Source organism: Triplophysa rosa, linkage group LG8 (assembly GCF_024868665.1).
Source record: "Triplophysa rosa linkage group LG8, Trosa_1v2, whole genome shotgun sequence".
Lineage (NCBI taxonomy): Eukaryota > Metazoa > Chordata > Actinopteri > Cypriniformes > Nemacheilidae > Triplophysa > Triplophysa rosa.
This window is the reverse complement of record NC_079897.1, coordinates 22,805,510-22,826,821: the sequence shown is the minus strand read 5'-3', so window position 1 is coordinate 22,826,821 and position 21,312 is coordinate 22,805,510. Positions and strand designations below refer to the sequence as shown.

The following is a 21,312-nucleotide window of genomic DNA, read 5'->3' as shown; positions in this document are numbered from 1 at the left end:
TGTGGGCAGTTTCTGTCACTCCCTCCAAGAAAAAAGTGTCGACGAACTGAATCTTTTAGTATATTGTTTAAATGTTTCTTAAACTGTTCTTTTGGTCTTGTCTATTCGTGAAATAATCCGATGTTGAAGACTAGCTCTGTAGCAGAGGTCTAACTCATGTTTGCCCTCTAACGTTGCCTGTGTTTAAATGTGAAGAGTTTACATATCTTACTGTATTGTGAAGTCATTCATTTCAAGTTTGCAATAGATACATTTTCAGTCGAGATTTTTGTTTTTATAAATCATTTAGAAGAGAAAGTATATTGTTGAAGGAAAAAGACCATGTCACTTGCTTTACTCAGCTGTACGTTTAATGCAGCCTCTGTTCAAGTGAATGGTGTGTAAGGAAGTTAGGCTACCTCACTCACATTTATATGGAATTCAATAAAAAAAGGAAAACAACTGTTGGCTCTCGTTGAAAACTAGGTGAATTTTGGACCACATGGGCTGTATTACAGAACAACTGAAAATCATATGGTGACCATTTTGTAACAAAAGTTCTCAGATCTTCACCTGACATGTGATGCACTAATATACGGCGCACGTCCTCCGTGCTAAATTGTCCCCATGCTGGTTCGAACGTAATCGCTTAGGATTTTTTATCACCATTTAAAGAATTATAACTGTTTAATTAAACTGATGGCTTAATAAAAGACGCCACAGTGAAACATTACGTATGCTGTAGTAACGTTACAATAAGGTTGTATTTGTTAACATGTTTTGGCTAACACTAGTAATACACCGTCGTTATACATTTGTCCCAATACAGTTATGCCTATTGGTTCACTCTGCATTTACTATATTACTTATGATATAAAAAATGAATTGGTCAATAGATAAAAGCCTTAGAAGTATTGTTTATTGTTAGATCATTGGTAACAGCATTAATTGATGTTAATAACGTTTATCGTTATTGAGTTTCTCGTGTTTTTTGCCGTTGCGAGCTGAAATCACGATTGTCTTCCTCTTCTGTAGCGCAGATTTTATTCCTCCAAATTGAACTCTTGCATATTTAACATTTTCTGCCATCTAGCGGTCTGACGGGACGGCGCATTAAAAACGTATTCCTTTTCAAAACATCTTTGATATGACGAACACATTTTTTTAGAATGTTCCCTTCCAATATTTTTTTACCGTATGCGACCCTGAGCTAAAAACCCAGGCTAAACTCTTAAAATCTAATTTTGAGATAACGAGCATCAAAGTTTGATTTCAAAAATTCACAATCATTTCAACCTGTGGCATGGCCTTATTCAGTCAATATTAAATATATCAAGGTTATGTTGTATCAAAAATTTCTTTACATGATTTTATGTAGAAAACAGTAAATCACAGACTGTCGCACATGTCAACTGTGTACCTTATAAAGCCATTTTTTAAAAGTCAGTCTGGTTTTCTTAAGGTTTTCTTGTTAAAGCTGACCTGTGATTGTCTAATGTTCAGTATGTAACTGGTCTGAAATAGTTTTGTGTTTCTTCACAATGGCACAAACAAGATCCTTCACTGGATCTCTTTGTAGAAAAGGAAATGCCATGGGGTAAATGCAACCGTGCATCCCGTCATTGTTTTGAAACACACCTGCCATTCAGAACACAACAGGTCAGTGTTGGTTTCTCAGGCTGCCCCCTCTGCAATATCATCTGTGACTCTATTGTCCAGTTCACCTCCTCTATCCAGATGAGTGGTCTGCACCGCTATAAAACCTCAAAAACACATGAATGGTTCAAAAGGACATCACATTCAATATGAAGCTGTAAGTACCTGTCTCTTGCTTGTTTTTAGCTCAAGATTTCTTTAGTCAGCGTATTCCACTGTGGAATAAAAATATGTTACTAGTGTGAAATTAGGCATTAATGTTTTGGTTTTACGACTGCTGTTGTAAAATGAATGGTGTTTGAATGATGAGAGAGACAGATCGACAATGTTAAATGTGTGTGTGTTTCATTTACAATGATATTTGGAAAAGGTTTATGTCATTTTCCCTCTCTTTCATCTGGTGGCTCAGAATTACCAGCATCCTGACCGTTCTAGTCTTTGTGAATGCTGTGTATTCAGCAGCAATGAGAGGTGATCATTTTTATTTCTAACTTTTTGAAAGATTTATAACATCGTTCATTGCCATTGTGTTGCTGTTCATAACCTAAAATAATAAAAACGTTAGTAAATCATCTTAAATTTGTTTAGCAAAATGATATTTCTTTCCTGTATACAGTTGCTTTGACAAAATAGTAAGTCTGTCTTTGTTTTGATATTAAAAACTGATTTCTTTAGAAGGGAGTGAAGATTTGTTGCGTTTCCTCGATGGTGAGCATTTTCCCTCCCGCTCTAAATCAGCTACATCAGTCATTTTAAATTCATGCTAAATGTATTCTGTATTTTTCATGTTCTAAGACGCTTTTCAAATGAATCTGCCTGCTGACAACCTCGAACCAACTCAGATCACAGGTCTGTAAACTGTAGCTCTTAACTTAATGTGATATTCTACAAGTAGTCGGCCGTGCAGTTGGTTATGATCTCAGAACCCAATTTGTGAATCTGAAAGAGAACAAATCTATAGTTTGGATTGCCTTTTGCTGTTGAAATAAGTGTTTTTTTCTCATAGAAGCAGCTCTGCAGACAGAAAAGATCCTGTATCCTACAGATCCAACAGCAGGTGAGTAACAAGACAACGAAGCCATCTCACACATTTTAGTAATGCATAAACAACAGAAAAATGTTTTCTTTAGATTAACGTCTGGTGTCTGATTTACTTTTTTCAGAATGTAAAGCCCCAGAAATAGTTGATGTTGCTGGTATGTTACTATGAGTTATTAAGACGTAATGTTGCTTGGACAAAATATAAAGTGATGAAAAAGTTATAATGTGTCTAGAAATAAAATCATTTTGTCATTTCTGATGTGTTTGGGTATTGTCTTTAACGTAGAGTTTTCCAACACCACTCCCAAACCAAACTCGGCTGAAAATACAGGTACACATTAACAATAAGAGTTGTGTAATTTATAAACACAACATTTTTAACTTTTGTTTATTTAGTCTCTTAATATTCTCTTAAATGCATTTAGTTCTTGATGCAAGACCTAATGTTATAACTGTCCGTAGGCATTGCTGAAGAGAGCTCCACTGAGAGCAGCAACTCAGGTAGTCCATCAAGTAAAGTTTAAGTTACAAATAAATATCAGATATTACAATATGTGAAAAATAATTGTTCTTTTTTTACAGACAGTGGATTAACTGAAAGAACATCAGCAGAGGACAGCAGAGGTACAGGTTTATTTTATATTCATTATTGTTGTGTAATCATAATTTGATAGTTAAACACTCTTGCTATTTAAAAGTTATTTGAAGATAAAGGAAGAATAATAGTTCATATAACATGCAGTGTTTTGTCCTTTGTAGATGTTGAAAGCTACAAGAGGTCACAGCAAAAATCCAAATTTACAGGTATTTTGCTGGATTTGATGTGATTTGTTGAAAAACAGTCTCCGATTAAAAACTCATTTTACCGAAACATATTTTTTTTCTGCTGCGCTCCTTCAGACGCCCAGAAAACATTACAGGAACAGTATATAAACTCAGGAGGTGAGCAATAGTGACGTGTTTCCTTATATTTACACTGTATGTAAACAGGCTGATATTCTTTATTTTCTCTGAATATAGAGAGTGTCAGCATAGACACAACTGACATGGACACTGAAGTGATGAAGGACACAAACAAGCATCCCAGTAAAGTGACAGGTGACTCCGTTTTATAACCATCTGATTAAATCTGCACATATTCACAGGTCACAGTCATTTGAAAACAATTTAATGATAACATGAAATGTATTTAAAAATTCTGACTGAAAATACAAAAAAGTGGGATTTTACGGAATATCGCAGACATGCTTCAACATTATAAAACCAACAGATATATTGTTTAATATCACCTTTTTTGTGTCTGAGATCGCTTAGATATATCTTAAGCAATAGTCATACACAGGGTACACAGAGTATGTAATTAGAAACATTTTTATTACAAATATTTTTTGTTATTAAATTTACTTCCTATTTATGTTAATCACAATTCATGTTATATTAAAATAAATATGAATTTTGCTTTTTAAAAAAGTTAATTTTCTGATATTTTTATTTATTTACTTATTTATTTTGTATATATGGGCGCAATCTAAAATCTTGCCTAGGGCACCAACAGAGGCTGGGCGGGCCCTGGTCATACAGATGTGTCAAATGTGACTTATGTAAATGTCCAGTGTATGAAATTTAGCGGCATCTAGCGGTGAGGCTGCGAACTGCAACCAACGGCCCACTCCGCCCCTCCCTTTCGAAACACTACGGTGGCTGACACAGAACTAAGATGTCGTCACGTTTTTCTTCTTTGCCGAAGGAGATAACGTATTTATTACTGCTCTGTAGAGCAGTTTGTCAGTTTAGGGCTACAATAGCTCATTCTAAGGTAATAAAATATAATGCTTTATTATGTAAGGTCTTAATATACCTCTGAAAACATACTACATATACATGAAAACATATACATACATGTATATTATATTGCATTTCTGTCAATAGATCCTCCAAAAAAATTACATATATCACCTTTAAATGTCCAGAAGTATCTAAATTAGGGCTGTCAAACGATTAATTGTGATTAATCGCATCCAGAATAAAGGTTTGTGTTTACATAACATATGTCTATGTACTGTGCATATTCATTTTGTATTTATAAATACAAACACATACACAAGTATACATATTTAGGAAATATTTACATGTATTTATTCATATTTACCAATAATTGAAATGATATATAAATGTTTATTAATTTTGAGATTTTTCTTAAATATATGCATGTTTGTGTATGTGTTAATAAATACAAAATTATTATGCACAGTACACAGATATATATTATGTAAACACAAACTTTTATTCTGGATGCGATTAATCGCGATTAATCTTTTGACAGCCCTAGTCTAAATATTTTATGCCCCTGTATCTATAACTTGTCTCTAAATATCATATTTAATACCTAAATCAGTCATTTTTTTACTTGGTTAAGGTTATCTGTTCATTTTCTCCATCTCTTGTCCTCATTATCTTATGTCTTAAGTAATTGTTTATATTTGATTATTAAAATAAGTCATTTTGTCTTGCTATGAATGTGAGCCTTTTTTCTCTGTAAGAGCAACATGAATTGAAGGAATATATCATCTTATAATTTTCACCTGTGCAGTGATGACAGACATCAGTAGTGAGGAAGTGGACAAACCTGAGGAGAATGTGAGATACCGAAGCCTTAAAACAATAGAAAACTACAGTGCTGAGGTGACCGGTGCTCCTGAGAGACAAAAATTGGACTTGATGAAAGAAACCCATCCCATAATTCAGAGCTTGGCTGGTCGAACAAACCTCAAAGACCAGTCTGGCCAACCCCATGAAACTGACAAACAGCAGCAGAAGACTTACAAGAGGGCAGTAGATTTTGACAGTCCAGAGATTGTGGACACCCCTGACAGACAGATCTATGATGCTGCTAGTGAAGAACAAATTGGCGGAAGAGTGGCTAGACGAACAGTCAGAATCATCTCAGATCAATCCAGCATTAAAACCACTCTGTTGAGCAATAACCTGACAACCAGAACTGCCGAAAAAGAGGAATCAAATCCCAGTTTGATCAAAGCTAATTTAACCTTGGTGGACAACAGCACAGAAATCTCGGGTCTGAATCCATGTACTGAAATATCTGTTGGAAGTCCCACAGAGGAGAACAACAGTTTGGATCCCTCTAAGGAGGAACAGAAGATCCAAAAGGACACAATGAGCTATCGGAACCAGCTGAGGAAAATATGTCCTGGTAAAAAGAGTAAGAACATTGAAAAACCAAAGAGAACAGCTGGATTTTGATGGTTTCTGGACAACAGTAGTAGTGAGAGACTGAAGGAACATGTGCCAGTTATTGTGTAGAAAATATTTTTGTAGACTAGTTACTTGCTTTTAGATTGTGTCAGTGTGTAATTTCAATTTTAGCGTGTCTTTGTTGGTTTGTTTGTTTGACATTGGATTGAAATAAATAATCAAGTAATCTGTCTTGTTATGCAGTGCCAATAAAATTTTTTATCTGAGATAATTGGTCTTGTTTTGTGAAAAAGATCATTTAAGGCTAAAATACACTACAAGACTGTTGCTCAGATTTTGCCCAGATTTTAAGTCTGGACTGTGCCAGTCTGCAGATTTCATCAGTTATTGTGTTTCTGTCTGAAACTTTCAAAAAGTCTGCAAGTGTATGATGTCTAGTTTTTAAAAAAATCTGTTCAGATTTTAAAAGTCCTGTAGTGTATTCCAGCCATAAGTGTATGAAATTTAGCAGCATCTAGTGGTGAGGTTGCGAATTTCAACCAACGGCTTCCCCTGCCTTTTGAAGCACTAATGTAGCTGATACATGTCAAAGGTGTCCTCATGTTGTCCACACGTCTTAAACGTGTTTCAAAATATCAGCCAATGTAAGAAAAATAAACTTGTATGAAGTTTTATCTGTTTATTAAATAGGCTACTTAAACGTACATTTTTCTTACATTGGCTGATATTTTAAGGCATTTTAACTGTATTTTTATATTTTCTTTCAGAAAATGCGTGTTAATGTCAGAGGTCACTTTCCTTGGCAAATAAATGTACAGTATATTGATTTAAGAGTATTTTGTCTACATATTTGTACTGTAAAATCAAACAAAATATGGAAATTCAAAAATAAATAGAAAGGCATTATTTACAATGTATTGTTTATAGTGTAAATAAACTTTCTATATTTGGAACAAAGATGGGTAGAATTAAAGTTTATGATCAATATATTTTTAATCGCCGTCCATATGCATTTTACAGCCACAATGCTCCATTCTTTTCACTGAACTGTGTCTCGTTGTATTTCTATAAGCGTCAGTATTTTAAAAGATGTGAATGCTTTTTGGAGTCATGGGTTAGCGGTGATGCTTTTTCTGCTAAATTTAGTCCCAAGCTCCGGTGTGAGCTTATCGTTGATTTAACACAGCTCAATTATTAAATCTCTCAGCATGTGGCTTTAGACAGACAAATAGACTGTATTTATCAGCTATGACAAGACAGCTTGCGGCTCTACTGACGCAATGGTGATGAGTGTGTCTAACATGTTGTCCAGATCCACCTTTCCTATCCGTTTATCAGACAGATCGTACACATTTCTCCATTTATCATATAGATCGCACACCTACGGGGGATTATTTGTCCTCGAGTGTTGATTTTGGATTCACGATCTGTGTCCAATGGACTGTACGCAAGAGGCTGGAGGTGCCGTTGGCTCAATGATGTCCTATCGGTGTTCTAAATCATGCAGTCTCTTGACTATGGCGGGTTCCATCAACTCTACCAGGCCTTGGAGAGCTCTTTTCATAGCTGTAATAAGGACAGAGATGTCAACATATGTTCAGAGATTTACAGGGATTCTCAATCAAAGCAATTGTGAAATAACAGCTGCGCCGCTCGTCCATTAGGTCTATCGATCTCCTCGCAGCAATATTGGGGTTATTGAAGACGCATTAATATAGAAAAAGACCATCAAACTTTAACAAATCTCCTTGAATGAGAAAAATACTTCATGTGAAACAAAACTTTCCATCAAGCTGTTATAAAAAGTGTCAAATTGTTTTATTAAATGGGCCTTTCTTTAAAATTCCTGCTGACGTTCTAAGAATGTTGAACAGATCTTGTACTTATGGCTGTTAGCTGGTTTTTGGTTTCCTTTCGCAAATAGCTGTGTAAAATGTGACATTAAATGTGTGTTAGATTCTTCTAACACATCAAATCCTGTCAGTTCAACATCAGTGCAGTGTACAATGATGTAAATCTGTCACTGTCTAATCCAAACGTTCCTCTTTTTTTAGCAGTTTATACAAAGATAATTATTCCAACTCGCAGACTTTATTTTGTGCCGAGCTTCACCTATTAATACCACTGCTCAGGAAAAAGACGTCGAACTGTTACGCATCTTGTGCGCATTAAATCTGAAGATTTTAAATATTTCCAGAAAGATCTATCACTTAGATGAAGCCTCAGGGCAGGCCCGGCACAGCTCTAATGTCATGTGTTTGTGCATACATGCGTCTGTGCACGGGTATTTTTATATATAAAGCTTTACCCGGAATAGCATCACTTTATAGACCAAAATCTTTTTTAAAAAAAAGGATGTGAATCGTTTTTTTATGGGACTAAGTTGTTTACACTGAACAATACCAAATGCTAAATTCTTTAGATTCCTCATTTATGGATATTCTGTCCTGGAACTTGAGACCTATAAATGTTCTTCACTGAACACCATCGGCAAATGTCTTCGTACATAATTGGTCTCTGTCCATGTTGGAAAATACAGCATACACTCTAAAAAAAGGGTTTTCGCAACCCAGCGTGGGGTCAAAAATGGACAAACGTAACTGTTGGGTTAAATGAACCTATATGCCATTTCAACAATTGTGGAAATCAATCCTTCACAGCCACAACTCACAAAGTTTTTCATACCAAGTCAGTCAAATCAAAAGTTTTTTTTCCAGGTTTGTGGTTGTCTGCTCTATTTTATACTCTATTTTCCTCTAACAGAAAACATTAGTTAGGCAAATTTTTTTTAAACAATTTGCAATTGTTTACGGCACACGTTACATAGTACTTTGTATATGGATTCTTGCGTAACAAAGTACAAGTAATAGAAATAAAGTAAAAATTCTGAAGAAGATACAAAAAAAAAGATGCAAGTTGGAGAGTTATTTACAGATTTGATCAAATCAGTATTTTGGTCAGAATTGAGACATTCTGGACATTCTGGTTGTCAAAGTATTAGTGTAACATCTCCATAGATAACGCAATGAACTGGTATACTTGCGGTAATGTTAGAAGCCCCATGTAACCCTGTGTAAACTCTGACTTCATATATACAAAACAAAATCTTCAAGAAAAAAAACAAATTCAGAGAAAATGGTCAAAGACGTACCCTTTTGTCACTGGTGCAGTAACCTTTCGAAAAGTACACATTTGCACCCAAAAAGTACATATTAATATTACAAAGGAACACATTGGTTCCAAATGTATACATATTTGTACCTAATGGAACATATTAAATTTGCTAAAAAATGTCCACAATCTTTTGTTTGGCATTCATGCATTTTAGTAGAGTTTTCTAGTTTTTGGACCACTTTTTTCATACATCACTGTTTCAACATCAGTTCGAAAGGCCAGTTATCATATATTTTTGAAAGAAGACAGAAGGGGCTAAGCCTAAGGTGCACGGCCTAAATAATTTATTCTGAGTGGGACTTTTTGTCATATCGTTGTAAAGTATCAAAAACGTTTAAGGTTAAGCTCCAATCCTATATTAAGAATTATATTTCGATAAATGTGTGCACGTTCCCTCGGGTTCTGTTGGATGACTTTACCCTCAGCTTGATACACTTTACAAAACTGCACATGTTGAGGAAACGTTCATGTTTTAAATTTATACAGAAAGATCAGCCAGTTGGCTCTGCTTACAAGACCATTGAGTGACCGCTTTGGACGGGTTTATGCACTACAACTATGGATACCACATCAAAAAGATTTTTTCTCAGCCAGAAAAAAGAAAAACAGAATAATGAGACTCGGATGAAACACGAAACACTATAAGTTAGACTTTATGGTGACAGAACTGATGGTTTTATTGGTAATCTAATAGAGCCTCTATTACATCTTTGCTTTGTTAAAGACATGGGCTCTAAAACCAAAACCTGACTTTGTATGAATTACTGAAGCCTAATTTGAGGTCCTGTCTCATGCACGACTGCTGGATAGCTGACAATCCGCCAACGAGTCTGGTTCTTTTCAAACTCCTGAAATCTTCCGGTTCTGTATCCAGAACCCCCTGCGGCCCCCGATGCAATTTGTCCATAGACGCTGAACCACATACAACAGATCAGCCGTTTGTGTGTGCGTATGTGTATGTTTGCCACGGAGAGCCATTTCCGTCTTTGTGTAGTGAGACGGAACATGTGTGACCGCTGCACGTCTGGCCGCAGCCTCTGCGGGAGGAAGTGGGGTTTTATCCTGCGATGGCTTTTCCAGGCGGAACATTGAATGGGAAGGAGGTGCAGAGGGAGGGAGGAAGGAGAGAGAGAGAGAGAGAGGAGGAGAGGCAAGAGAGAAAAGATGAGAGAGAGGAAAACGGTGACGAGAAGAGAGGGAGAGGAACGGGTCTGGATTTTGTTGGAGGCTAAATTTCATCTCCATTCACAGAGCCTCCACACACAAGAACTTTATTCAAGACCTGTCAGAGTTAAAACAGCAACTCTTAGAATATAAATGATGGGTGTAATGTGTGTGCATGTGGGTTGTAGGGGTGGGGACAATACTTAGGCTAACTGTATGTTAAGAAATAACTCTCCTTCAAGTATTATGAAGTTAGTCATTATAGAGTTTGATCTGTATTTTTTATATAGTTCATTTCATTCTCTGGAATCTTCAGGCACTACTAAAAATCATTTGCTCTTAAGGCACAATTTAAACTATAAGAACTTTATTTAATTTTTTTATTAAAGCATAATTTTGTGTCTCATTTTGTTAAATTAAAGTTTTCAGGTTTCAAAATCAAAGTCTAAAACAATGTTCATGAGTAGGCTATTCACTGGCCAAATGAAATAAATAAGTAATGAAGTAAAATATGTTTTAAGGCAGTTTATATTATATTATTCCAGTCAAGATCCCAAATAGAGTACCTCAGAGATGACGTATTTTTGTATGCAAACCCCAGAAACAATTGAGCATTTTAGCACTTCCGCTTCCACCGCCCCAAAGTCTATGGGTTTTTTGAATGGGTTTTTGGTAAATAAATTTGTGGTTAACATTTTAAACACGTTTTAATCTATGACATAAAACACACCACCTGCTCGCGATTTTTAAAGCTTTATTGTGTCTTTAAAACGGCGGTTGCTAACAAGTTGCTAAAAAAACGACTACATCCTTTGGCGGGGACATTAGACATCATCGCAGACATAAATCTCACAAATAATGCAACATGGGCACAAATCTTTAAAAACGTGGATATGGATTCATTCACAGAGTAATTACTTACCAGGGAACACGTTTTTATGAAAGTTTGAAAAAGTTGTCAGATGCTTGGAGGTCGGGATGTTGATATCGTGTAGTGTAGTCTGTTAATATGCCTCATGCATTTTACTCTGGTGATTGTATTTAGGCTTCAAAAGTAGCGAATGTTAATTTGTAAAGATTATCTTGATAGACAAAATATGTAAGTGGCGTAATCCTTTGTTAATCACAGAGCTTCTATTTTGCAATCTTCCAAAAGTCTGTGAAGAAAAATGCATAGGCTTTTGGTCAAGGGAACCATTGCGGCGCTAACTTCAGGGTTGGCCTACAAAAATACGTCATCCCTGCACCACTACATTTAATGAAACATCTCATTTATTTATTTAGAAAGTTATTTAAAACGTGTTTATTTAAATGTGTATACTTAAACTAAAAAAAATGAAAAATTAAGAAACTTTCAGTTCACTATTTAGGTTGTTCTCAGAAATATGCACTTCTCAGAAAAACAGCTGAAACCTAGTTAACTTAGTTTACTACTGTAACACCTACACTTAATAGTACACATTTGGAAACTTTAAAGCGGGACCATTTAAGTAGTTGAAATGCCCTTACAAGTAGGCTATAGTATTACTACATAAAGTACTTAAAAATGTACTAAAACGTTGTTTAAATATACTTAATAAAATGAGCCTGAAGTATGCTTATTTTAGTAAGAGTAGAAATGGATTTATGATGATGTTATCTCTGCGGACATCAACACTGGTAAGTCACTGCAATTTGCTTTTTAAATCGACTCTTAACAATGTTTAGACTAAAATTCATGTACTCCCCTTCATTTATCCTTTTAAACCAATGAATACTGAAGTGGTTTCACTATAGCTGGTCTAGTGGGTGACACCCTGTGAACTAAGCTTTTGCTTCTTGTAGGAAATGTGATTAAATTGGGCAAAGTCTGGATGACCTGCATGTCTGGAAGTGGAGATTTTTCATTTTTCTTTAATACTCACGTTTAATTTCATGATTGGCTAAAGCTCCAGGTGCTGCTTAATGTCCAACAGATGGGCTTCTCTACAAACCCAATTTTCCATTGCAGGCTGATGGCAATAAAAGGAGGGATTTTCACAATTCCGCAGGCACCCCTCGCATTTCCACTCCCCCAGGGGCAGAGAGAGAGAGTGAGCAAGACCGCAATGGTATACTTTGTTTTTATTAAAGCGTTTGATTGACAGCGAAGGAAGATTTTCCAGTATTAAACTCTAGGGTGTATGGAATAGGACAAATAATAGGCTACCAAGTCTTGATTCTGGAATTGGAATATATCACCTCTCTTCCATCTTTGTCTTTCTATCTTTGTTATATTCATTCTTTTTCGGTCTGTTGTGAAGTTAGCGCTTCTGATGAACCTGCAGGGAACTGTAAGATTGGCCTCAAGGCGTCTTTAACAATTGAAATTTGTTGGATAGGATGGAGGGAGAGAGAGAGAGAGAGAGAGAGAGAGGAAGGCTGTAACTCACCCTTGGTTGGGTTGAGTGTTTAGAAGGAGATGGGTCTTTAAGATGCATCCTAGGGTCTTGAGAGCACATGTTTGGGCTTTAAAGTATGTCAAAAGAGAGGAGCAGCTGCATACTTCAACACCCTGTGCCCCATCCCTTTCATCACCATCCACACCATGACATTAGTCACAGGTCAAGAGGGTCATACAAGACCAGAAAAATGAAATATATAATTGGATTTTCACCTTACCAAACTCATGCATTCCACCAGCATATTAATGCTTTTTAAAACGTGTTGTTGCAAAAAAAACTGAAATATCGAAAAAGCTTTTGCTTCCATCACACAAAGTTTAAAGCCGTTTTAACATCTGTCTCGGATGATTTTACATGCAAACATGTCTCATTTAAAGTTTGCTCCTGATCTGTACACGCTTAAAAATAAAGGTTATTCTGCAGCGATGCCATCGAAGAACCTTAAAAGAACAATTTCTGTCCGTGTAAAATTTTTACAAAAAACAATTAGTGGAACAAAAAGGTTCTGTGGATGTTAAAGGTTCTTTATGGAACCATACAGACAAAAATGGTTCTTCTATAGGATCGTGTCGCACCTTTATTTTTAAGAGTGTACCCTGACACTTGACATAAAGCTATAGATAAAAGCTGGTATATAAAGACAGGATCCCATTTTCTAACCAGGAATGTTGACACACAGAGGTTGCTGGCAGAGAGTCAACTTGCCAAAAAAGAAACTCCCACAGGTGTGTGTGTGTGTGTGTGTGTGTGTGTGTGTGTGTGTGTGTGCGTGTGTGTGCGTGTGTGTGTGTGTGTGTGTGTGTGTGTGTGTGTGTGTGTGTGCGCGTGTGTGTGCATGTGTGTATGTGTGTGCGTGCGCGTGTGGGTGTTGCAGAGAAGAGAGTAACAGAGCTCTTTGGACACCTGTCATTCCGAAGTTTCTTTACTGCTTCCCATCTTATGGTATTTACATGACTCCTGCTGCACCTCTGAGAGCTTTACCAGAAGCCTCAGATATAAACAAACACACTTTCACAAAAGACAAAACGGATCGTATGCTATGAGACAGAATAAGATACAAAAATAACATCTCCACAGACTATGTTCATTTTAAATCCCATAACTCATTTCAATAGCCTACAAATGAATTTTGATTGACACATATGAAGATCTTACAGGATTCCTGGAATCTAACTGCCTATTCACTTGGCCTTTGTGGATCTTATAAAATACAGTTAATTCAAGCCCATAACTAAAGTAATGGCATGAGGAGTTTAGTATCATTTCCTTCTTTAGTGTGCAGCTGCTGCTGGTTAGTGTATTAAGTGTACGGTTCCCCTTAGACTTTGACTGACTAGAGCATTTCTTAAGAAGTTGTAGTAAAAATCACTCTGATCGTCTTTAGGTCCTGCAAATTGGGCAAATGTGTGGTGCCGTTGTTTATATTATATTTAAGTGCATTGTTTTTAATACTTTCCTTCTGTTGGAAAAAAACGAACATTACAGTTCTTTATTGGTGCATCTTTAGCATGGAATAAATCTAATCATTTCAAATCATTTCTGCGAATTTTGTGCGCCATGTGTTTGGGGTGGACTGTGGGATTGACCTCCACTGGACTGAGTTGAAACACTCACTCATTTCCGCACGTGTGGAAATTTCTTTGTGCTGCTCAAGTCCCGATCCCAAAACCTTAGTTAAACTGTAGGCTATTAGACTAATTTTCGAGCAGAAATTGGGTTTATTTGACCAGTTCTGCTGACACAGTATAGTCCCTACAGTGCCATCTTAAGCCACAAGGGATGAGAATGCGCTGTTGATGTTGGATAACCAAAGCAGATGGAGAGGGAAGGAGCGAGTTAAATGATCTGAGAGCAATATACTGGTCACAGTTCACCGACTCTATATTGAGCAAAATACGGCTGAGCTGAACAGAGGGATCCGCTGAGTGTGAGACTTTACTGAGGTACAGAAAGACAGAGAGAACAATGATGAGAGTCTTTGTGAAATCTTGCTATAGTATCACCAACCATAACAGAAAATCACTCAATTTAAATAAAAAAATGTTAAAAATAGTAACAATAAAACATTTTGAGACACTCATTATTGCAACAGATTTTAGGATCAGTTTTAATATACTTCTTTTAATACTGCATCTGTTTTGATGCCAAAACCAGTTTTTGTTTACATTTGATTTCTTTTTTTCATATTGACCCTGCCAATATTAGTAGAAGGTGTCTGTGCATGTCGCAGGTGAAGCTGTGTTGTGTCTGTGTTCATGTGTTGACAAATGCGTCGTAAGACCTTCCAGGCCTGAAATCTGGAGTGGTGAAACTAGGGCTGTTAAGTCGTGACGTAAGGAATGCTGTTTCCGGTTCCAAGCCTCCACTCATTTCAATGGAAGATATTATTAAAACAGCTGTTTATAAGCAGGGGTTCAACCCTCGATAAAGCCAAACCAAATAAGGGGTTCCTTTGGTAAGGGACTTCCTACTATGCAAGTCCCAGACTGCATGTGTCTGTGTGAGAGAGATATTGTAGTCAGGGGTAAAGTCAAGGACGCTGTCTGCCAGAGCGGTACCTGCAGATCTCATTTAAACTTTACAGAACCAGACTTGCTACTGCACCCCCACTCTGTTCATCTTTAAGTCGCCCCCTTTCCCTTTTCATACAGTTAATTGTTTGATTTAATTTAATCCCTCAGACAGGAGCTTTTTCAAGCCGCACAAGGATTTCATTTGTTTAAACATACAAATGTTTTATTGACATGAAATGATTCATTGACATAAATAAATAATATTTATTCCGTTACAATTTCAGAAAAAATAGCACAGATGTTTGTACTGTACACAGTAAGTGGAAAAAGTGTACAGAAAATATATACATCAAAACCAAATGGTCAAAATTGTGATGTGATCTGCGCGCTGGTTGAGCATCATTTAGTCTCATGCTACGCACACTCACAGACAGCACACAAAACTGAAAAAGACTTCACTAACAAAGATAACCACTAATCTGATACAACTTAATGCACCTTCTGTGAGTAAGGTCACATATAGGTGCTTTAAGGTATTGTAGTAATGTGTTTTTTACTCATTATGGTTTCAGTTGTGCCATGCAGTTCATTTATTTTTTACACTGGTGTGATATGTGATTTTTAATAACCCCTATTACATACCTAAAATGAAGTAAAAACTAAATGAACTGTGATTGCTTGAGTTAGACAGCTCATATTGTGTTCAGTAGGTCCAGTTTAAGCAGTTTTAGGGTCTTTCATAGACCAAGTAGCAGCTGTGTGAAACTGTAAGACAAATTTAGCCGTTGCAAAAAGTTCTTTTCATTTAGGGAGGATGTGTAATTTTGAAATAGCAAAAAATGTCTCTTTTGGCCCTTTCTATAGAAAAGTTAAGTCCTTTATAAAACACAAAAATAATACATTTATGATGAAATGAATGCAGTTTACTGCTTCTAAATATCGAATAGCAGATTCATTGCAGATTCAGTTCACCTGTCCATAATGATGCAGTCCACCGGGAAGTTTATACTGCCGCAACTGGATTAAGCAAAGTTATAATCACGCTTATATACAGCAAACGTACACCGGATGTGCAGTTCGGTCAGTCGCGTGTGTTCAGAAAGAAGTGATGAGAATGCTTTTTCTCCTTCCGTCGTTAACTCCTTAAGGCTGTTTTTCTTTCTCTGCCTTTGTTCTGAAAGCAAAAAAGCAGTGATCAGAGAGTGACTAGATTGTAGGTTAAAGGGTCTTTATACATCTTGTACATCCATTTATTTCGCAGACACATAAAAACAATTATCTCATTAGATTTCTAAACAACTTAAGACACTGATGAGCAGTTGAACTCTGACCGTCATTAGTAACAGGTCAGATTGATTCAGATGTCTGAACCTTAAACAGTAATCTCTCATGAATAGACCTTTTCACGGAATCTGATCTCTTTGGGGTGTTGGGGGTCTTGCCATAACGTCATGTTTGGGTGCAGATCCACCTTATTTTTTTCAAGTCTCATTGTATCAGAGTGGCCCACCTGGTACATGTTAATAAGTGCAAACTAGTGAGCTGAGATGTGCCATTTAGTTAGCGTGGCATTATTGTGTGTGTGCAGTTTACTGGTTGATATTTTATTGCCATTACATAAATGGCACAAAATCTGTTTACTTGGTAATCTATATTAAAAGGGATTTAAAAAACGGTCAGGCTATTAAAAATGGAATGCGTTGTGCGTTTTCATATTTATGATGTGACTCTCAATTCCAAGCCATCTTTTCTTGCATAGTTAAATAAGTCTACTCAAGCTGATATCACACAACGGTTTATTCATTTAGGAAACTGGCGAGTAATGCCAAATGGTATCAATGTTGTATAGTGCCTTGTCTAGAGGAAAACCACTGAAGTGAATCATACAGAGAAGTGAATCATAGTTTAGCTCATAACAAAAATATTAAGAGCTTTCAGCTGATGAGGCATTTAAAAATCATCAGCTATTGTTAATTGATCACAGCTGACAAAAGTTTGATTGCGAAATAAATGAGTCTCTATGGCTCATGAAATGTGACCCAATTATTTTTGTAACAGCATATGAAATAGTAGATGAAAGTCTAAATCTGAGTGTTTTTATTAAACCGTGGTGTTTAAAGGGTCTGTTCGGGATTAGCCCTTGTAATGATGATGAGGGTGTTGAAGGGTTTGGTGGAACTCAGGACATACGTGAACTGCACAGGAAGACGTTCAGGTTGTCATGGGAATAGACCAGATGTTTTTAGCGCTTTGCGCACACACAGCAACTTGTGCAAAGTGTTGTGTAAAAATGCACAGAACGTGATGACGTACAATGTTCTGCAAGCTTCTTAAAGACTTAAATAAATTCTTTGTTTTTATCAATAGGAAAAACACTTTGAATTAGAATATGTTAGATTCTGATTAACGTGGTTAAACTGAAGTCAAGGGTTTGGGTAAGTTTCAGAGCCTGAATGAAATATCATGCTGTAGTCTAAAAAATGATGGGTTATTTTAAGTCAAAAATAGACAAAATGTTTATTTGACCCACGTTTCGAAACAACCCAGCATAGGTTAATGTAGAGCCCAATGGCCCCTTTTTGACCCAACAATAGGATAAAAAATGAATTTGCAAAAACAAATGTCAAATGTCAAAACCTTTAGATAAAGACCTTTTCACTCTCAAATTATCGTAATTGATGACTAGAAAGCTCTGAATTAATTGCATACATAAATGACAATGTATTAACCCTTGACCTGTCACAAAATAACAGCAGCAGTTGCATCGCTTATCTACTGAAGAGAAACAAAATAAGTTCTCTGTTTTCAATGCAGTATTTCCTAAACACGTTAGTTATTCAGTAATATACACTCATCTGTTTTTGGCAACTGCATTTAAGCGGTCTACTCACCAGTCGTCTCTGGTTACTGAGGCAGAAGGTGCAGATTTGTCTGGGCTGAGAGTTCTCGGAGTCTGGGCTGGGTGTTGTGTTTTTCTGGAGGTTGTGATGGTGATGATACAAAGCTGCAGAGCTCCTGAGACAGGGCTGGCCGTCTCCGCACTCGTCTCCGCGCTCGTCTCCAACCAGCAGAACGTTCCCAAGGTGAGAGATGTAGCTGGACGCCAACCGCAACGTCTCGATCTTGGACAGTTTCCTGTCAGCGGGTTCGGTTGGTATCAGCGTCCTCAAAGCGGTGAACGCTGTATTAACGCTGTTGGTGCGATCTCGTTCCCGGGCGTTCGCAGTGTTCCTCGGCCGTACTTCGGTAACGGGAGAACGGATCTCGGCGGTAAGTGCCACCGATCTGCAGCCGTACCTTTTGTTGCGAGCGCCTATCTTGAAGGTGCTGTAGCCGTGAGATGCCATGCTGAAGGTTTTGTCGTCGGATCCAGAGCCTTCGCTGCCGTTGTCGTCATCCTCGGAGAGCATCCTGATCTCAGAGCACAGAAAGTGACCTGGGGTTGGTCGCACCATTGCAAAAGACATCCTTGCCTTCTTCAGCACCTTATGTCCCCTCGACTCTTCGTCCTCAAGCACGGGAATCCAATTTTTTTGTACCTAGTCTACACAAACTAAAGAATAACTGGATGTTCTAACCTTTATAAGCACGTGGACGCACTTTGGTCTTATTTCTGAGTCTACATACAAAGTGACAAGCTCCTCCTGTACTCATACAGACAACACAGTCCTTTAGGAATCCAGCTACGGTCTCAGCCAATCCTGCAATGGTTGACTAAGTCACTTCTGACTCCTCATTCATAAAAAACAGTCTTCTCTCCACTGTCATCTGTTATTTAGGGTAATAGCGCTCCCCGCTTGTGTGTGTGTGTGGGAGTGAATGAGTGTGTGAGCTCCAGATCTCTCACACGTGTGATTTTAGCCGAACGTTTCCTTATGCCTCGGATTTATAGTCGGGGGGTGTGGCTGGGGTCTGCTCGCCCTTCCACCACCGTGGATGTGAGATCCAGTGAGTTAGTGGGCTAGTCTCTCGCGCTCTCTCTCTCACTTCATTTTTAAGATCTTGACACTGAATTTCTTCTGTTGAAGATGAATCAACGTGACACATTAGCTCATGTCTTTCAATTTATTGACTGTCCACATTTTCAACTTTCAACACCATTTCACTCTTTCTGTCAGAAATCTAAATGATCCAGAGCCAGACGCTCGTCTTTCAATCCAAGTCGTACCGAATTTACCATTCGGTCTGTTGAAGTTAACCCAGATCTTTTTACCTTTGACTTGAAAAACGATCGCATATCACAGGATATAATTTAACATTTATAATATAAATCATTCTTATTCATTCAAAATGTTGTTGTTGCTCGTTGAGACGGGCCGCTAGCAGCTCTCGGGCTGATTAAACAGGAAGTGCTCAAGGCTCGGGGAGCTTTAAAAGTAAGCTCCTGATGGATAATGGTTGTTGCTCATAATGAACCCCATAATGGTTGTGTGGAGACAATACAATATGATATATGCGCTTTGGAGTGTGTTTGAAAGTCTCTGTGGCAGTCGAGCACGCACTGACATTTTAATTTGCCATTCTTGTCCCGCTTTGCCAAAAAATAGAAAGGCAGTTTAGCGCTTTTTAACCATTACAGAATCCTACTGCACACAAGTGTAATTATGAAAGCTTAAGATCTCACAAAAGCCCGACATCATATATCATATAAATAAGCCTCAACGCTGTGCACGCTGGCACTGGATGTCTATAAATCACATCAGATCAGCAGTTTGTCTCTGCATCTGATTATCATTACGTTCTCTAAAACATCTGTGCGGCGAAATGTCATCATCTCTTTGTTAAGTGCCCTATCCTTATGTTCCGTGTAGTTAAACTCGTGTGTCGTGGGTCAGGAAACTGTCAAAATTTGTCGCTAATCCTTTTCTCAGTACCGCAGACAGTCCGCCGGACGCACGTCCAGTCGTCTAACCGCAGTTGAGGACAGGCCAGCAGACACCACCCACGCCTGACAGCGCAGGACCCACAGCTGGCTCATGTAGTGTAAAGAGAGAAGCCGTTTCATTTTAAAGCGCATGTCACTTTAAGTGTCACAGTTGAGGTCTAACTGGTAAATGAACAGTGACCTCATCGGTTAGATGTATAGACTGGGGTGGTTTCTCTGGAACGGAGCGATGCTTAGAATAGGTCACATAAGCTCGAGGTCTCGGTGGAAATGGGAGGAATAATTTGGCATCCAGAAGTCATCTCTCCACTGTTGACTGGTAATTGCCTTTCTGTGGCCTTGCTTCTGACTTCCAACCCTCCAACCTCTCTATTTCAGGAGCAGAAATGAAGTCAGTCTTGACTGAAATTCCATGCCGTAATCGTCCCGTTCCTCTGAAGCCAAAGAATTCAGACGGCAAGCAGGTCAGTGGGGCTGATGGAAAAAGTGAACCGTTTAGAAACTTCTGGAATTCTGTGCCCTCCGGAGCTCGCTCTGACGAATCGAAGCCTTTAGATTTAACTTTGTTATTTCAAAATGGCTGAAAAACATCTAGCTATACAGATATAGATTGAAATGTAGATGTGATAAATGAATCTTATTTTTGTTTTGAAATTTGAAATGTGCAGTTTTGTTTTTTTATTCACAGGGGGTAAAAATAATTGTTTGTGGTGTACGACCATAACGTGTTGTGTAATGGTATTACTTTTACAAAAACAAAAATTCTTAAAGGAATAGTTTGCCCAAAAATAAAAATTCCTTCATAATTTGCTCACAGATGTACAGCATTTGATTTCCTTTAGCTGAACAAATTTAACAAATCAAATCACAAATCATCTTGAATGGTACTCAAAAGGGCGAAACGCCCAAAAGCACATCCATCATCCATCATTAGAGTAATCCAAATAAATCAGTGTGGGTAGTATTTGTCTTCTGAAGCAAATCTATACTTTTGTGAGAGAAAATAAACATTTAAATATTTAAATAAACATTCTCTAGTATGAATAAATGATTCTTGTTAAAGGGATAGTAAAACACCCCAAAAAATGAAAATTCTGTCATCATTTACTCACCCTCAAGTTGTTCCAAACCTGTATAAATAGTTTTGTTTGTTTGAACACAAAGAAAGATATTTGGAAGAATGTTCAGTAGCTCCTACCTGCACAACTCGACATTCAGGGGGCTAAGTTGGAGATCCAGTCTCCTCCCATTACATTGTGACTGG

The 21,312-nt window shown here is 37.4% G+C and overlaps 2 protein-coding genes across 3 annotated transcripts; one reads left to right on the top strand and one right to left on the bottom strand.

Moving 5' to 3' along the window:
* Window positions 1-54: 54 nt before the first annotated feature.
* zgc:194210 (uncharacterized protein LOC794982 homolog) lies at window positions 55-6,762 on the top strand. 2 transcript variants are annotated; one of them, XM_057340077.1, is made up of 13 exons: window positions 55-1,792; window positions 2,045-2,106; window positions 2,311-2,343; window positions 2,431-2,484; window positions 2,642-2,692; window positions 2,799-2,831; window positions 2,963-3,007; window positions 3,139-3,177; window positions 3,259-3,300; window positions 3,436-3,480; window positions 3,577-3,618; window positions 3,697-3,774; window positions 5,267-6,762. In XM_057340077.1, exons 1-13 carry the CDS (start codon window positions 1,758-1,760, stop codon window positions 5,935-5,937), a joined length of 1,230 nt encoding a protein of 409 aa, XP_057196060.1. In that variant the 5' UTR covers window positions 55-1,757; the 3' UTR covers window positions 5,938-6,762. The 2 variants fall into 2 exon arrangements, with proteins under 2 accessions (XP_057196060.1, XP_057196059.1); XM_057340076.1 differs by having other exon boundaries at window positions 55-2,106; window positions 5,267-6,761.
* A 9,215-nt stretch (window positions 6,763-15,977) lies between these two features.
* scxb (scleraxis bHLH transcription factor b) lies at window positions 15,978-18,799 on the bottom strand. The gene is made up of 2 exons (XM_057340647.1): window positions 18,055-18,799; window positions 15,978-16,337 (listed from the first exon to the last, which is right to left on the bottom strand). The coding sequence occupies exons 1-2, from the start codon at window positions 18,628-18,630 to the stop codon at window positions 16,299-16,301; spliced, it is 615 nt and encodes a 204-aa protein (XP_057196630.1). The 5' UTR covers window positions 18,631-18,799; the 3' UTR covers window positions 15,978-16,298.
* Between the last annotated feature and the right edge of the window lie 2,513 nt (window positions 18,800-21,312).

Coding starts and splice junctions, on each gene's coding strand:
- zgc:194210 (XM_057340076.1), top strand. CDS start 1,968: ATGTGTGTGTGTTTCATTTACAATGATATTTGGAAAAGGTTTATGTCA. Junction 2,485..2,641: donor CGAACCAACTCAGATCACAG/GTCTGTAAACTG, acceptor TTTTTCTCATAG/AAGCAGCTCTGCAGACAGAA. Junction 3,301..3,435: donor ATCAGCAGAGGACAGCAGAG/GTACAGGTTTAT, acceptor TGTCCTTTGTAG/ATGTTGAAAGCTACAAGAGG.
- scxb (XM_057340647.1), bottom strand. CDS start 18,630: ATGTCTTTTGCAATGGTGCGACCAACCCCAGGTCACTTTCTGTGCTCT. Junction 16,338..18,054: donor TCAGTAACCAGAGACGACTG/GTGAGTAGACCG, acceptor TTTTGCTTTCAG/AACAAAGGCAGAGAAAGAAA.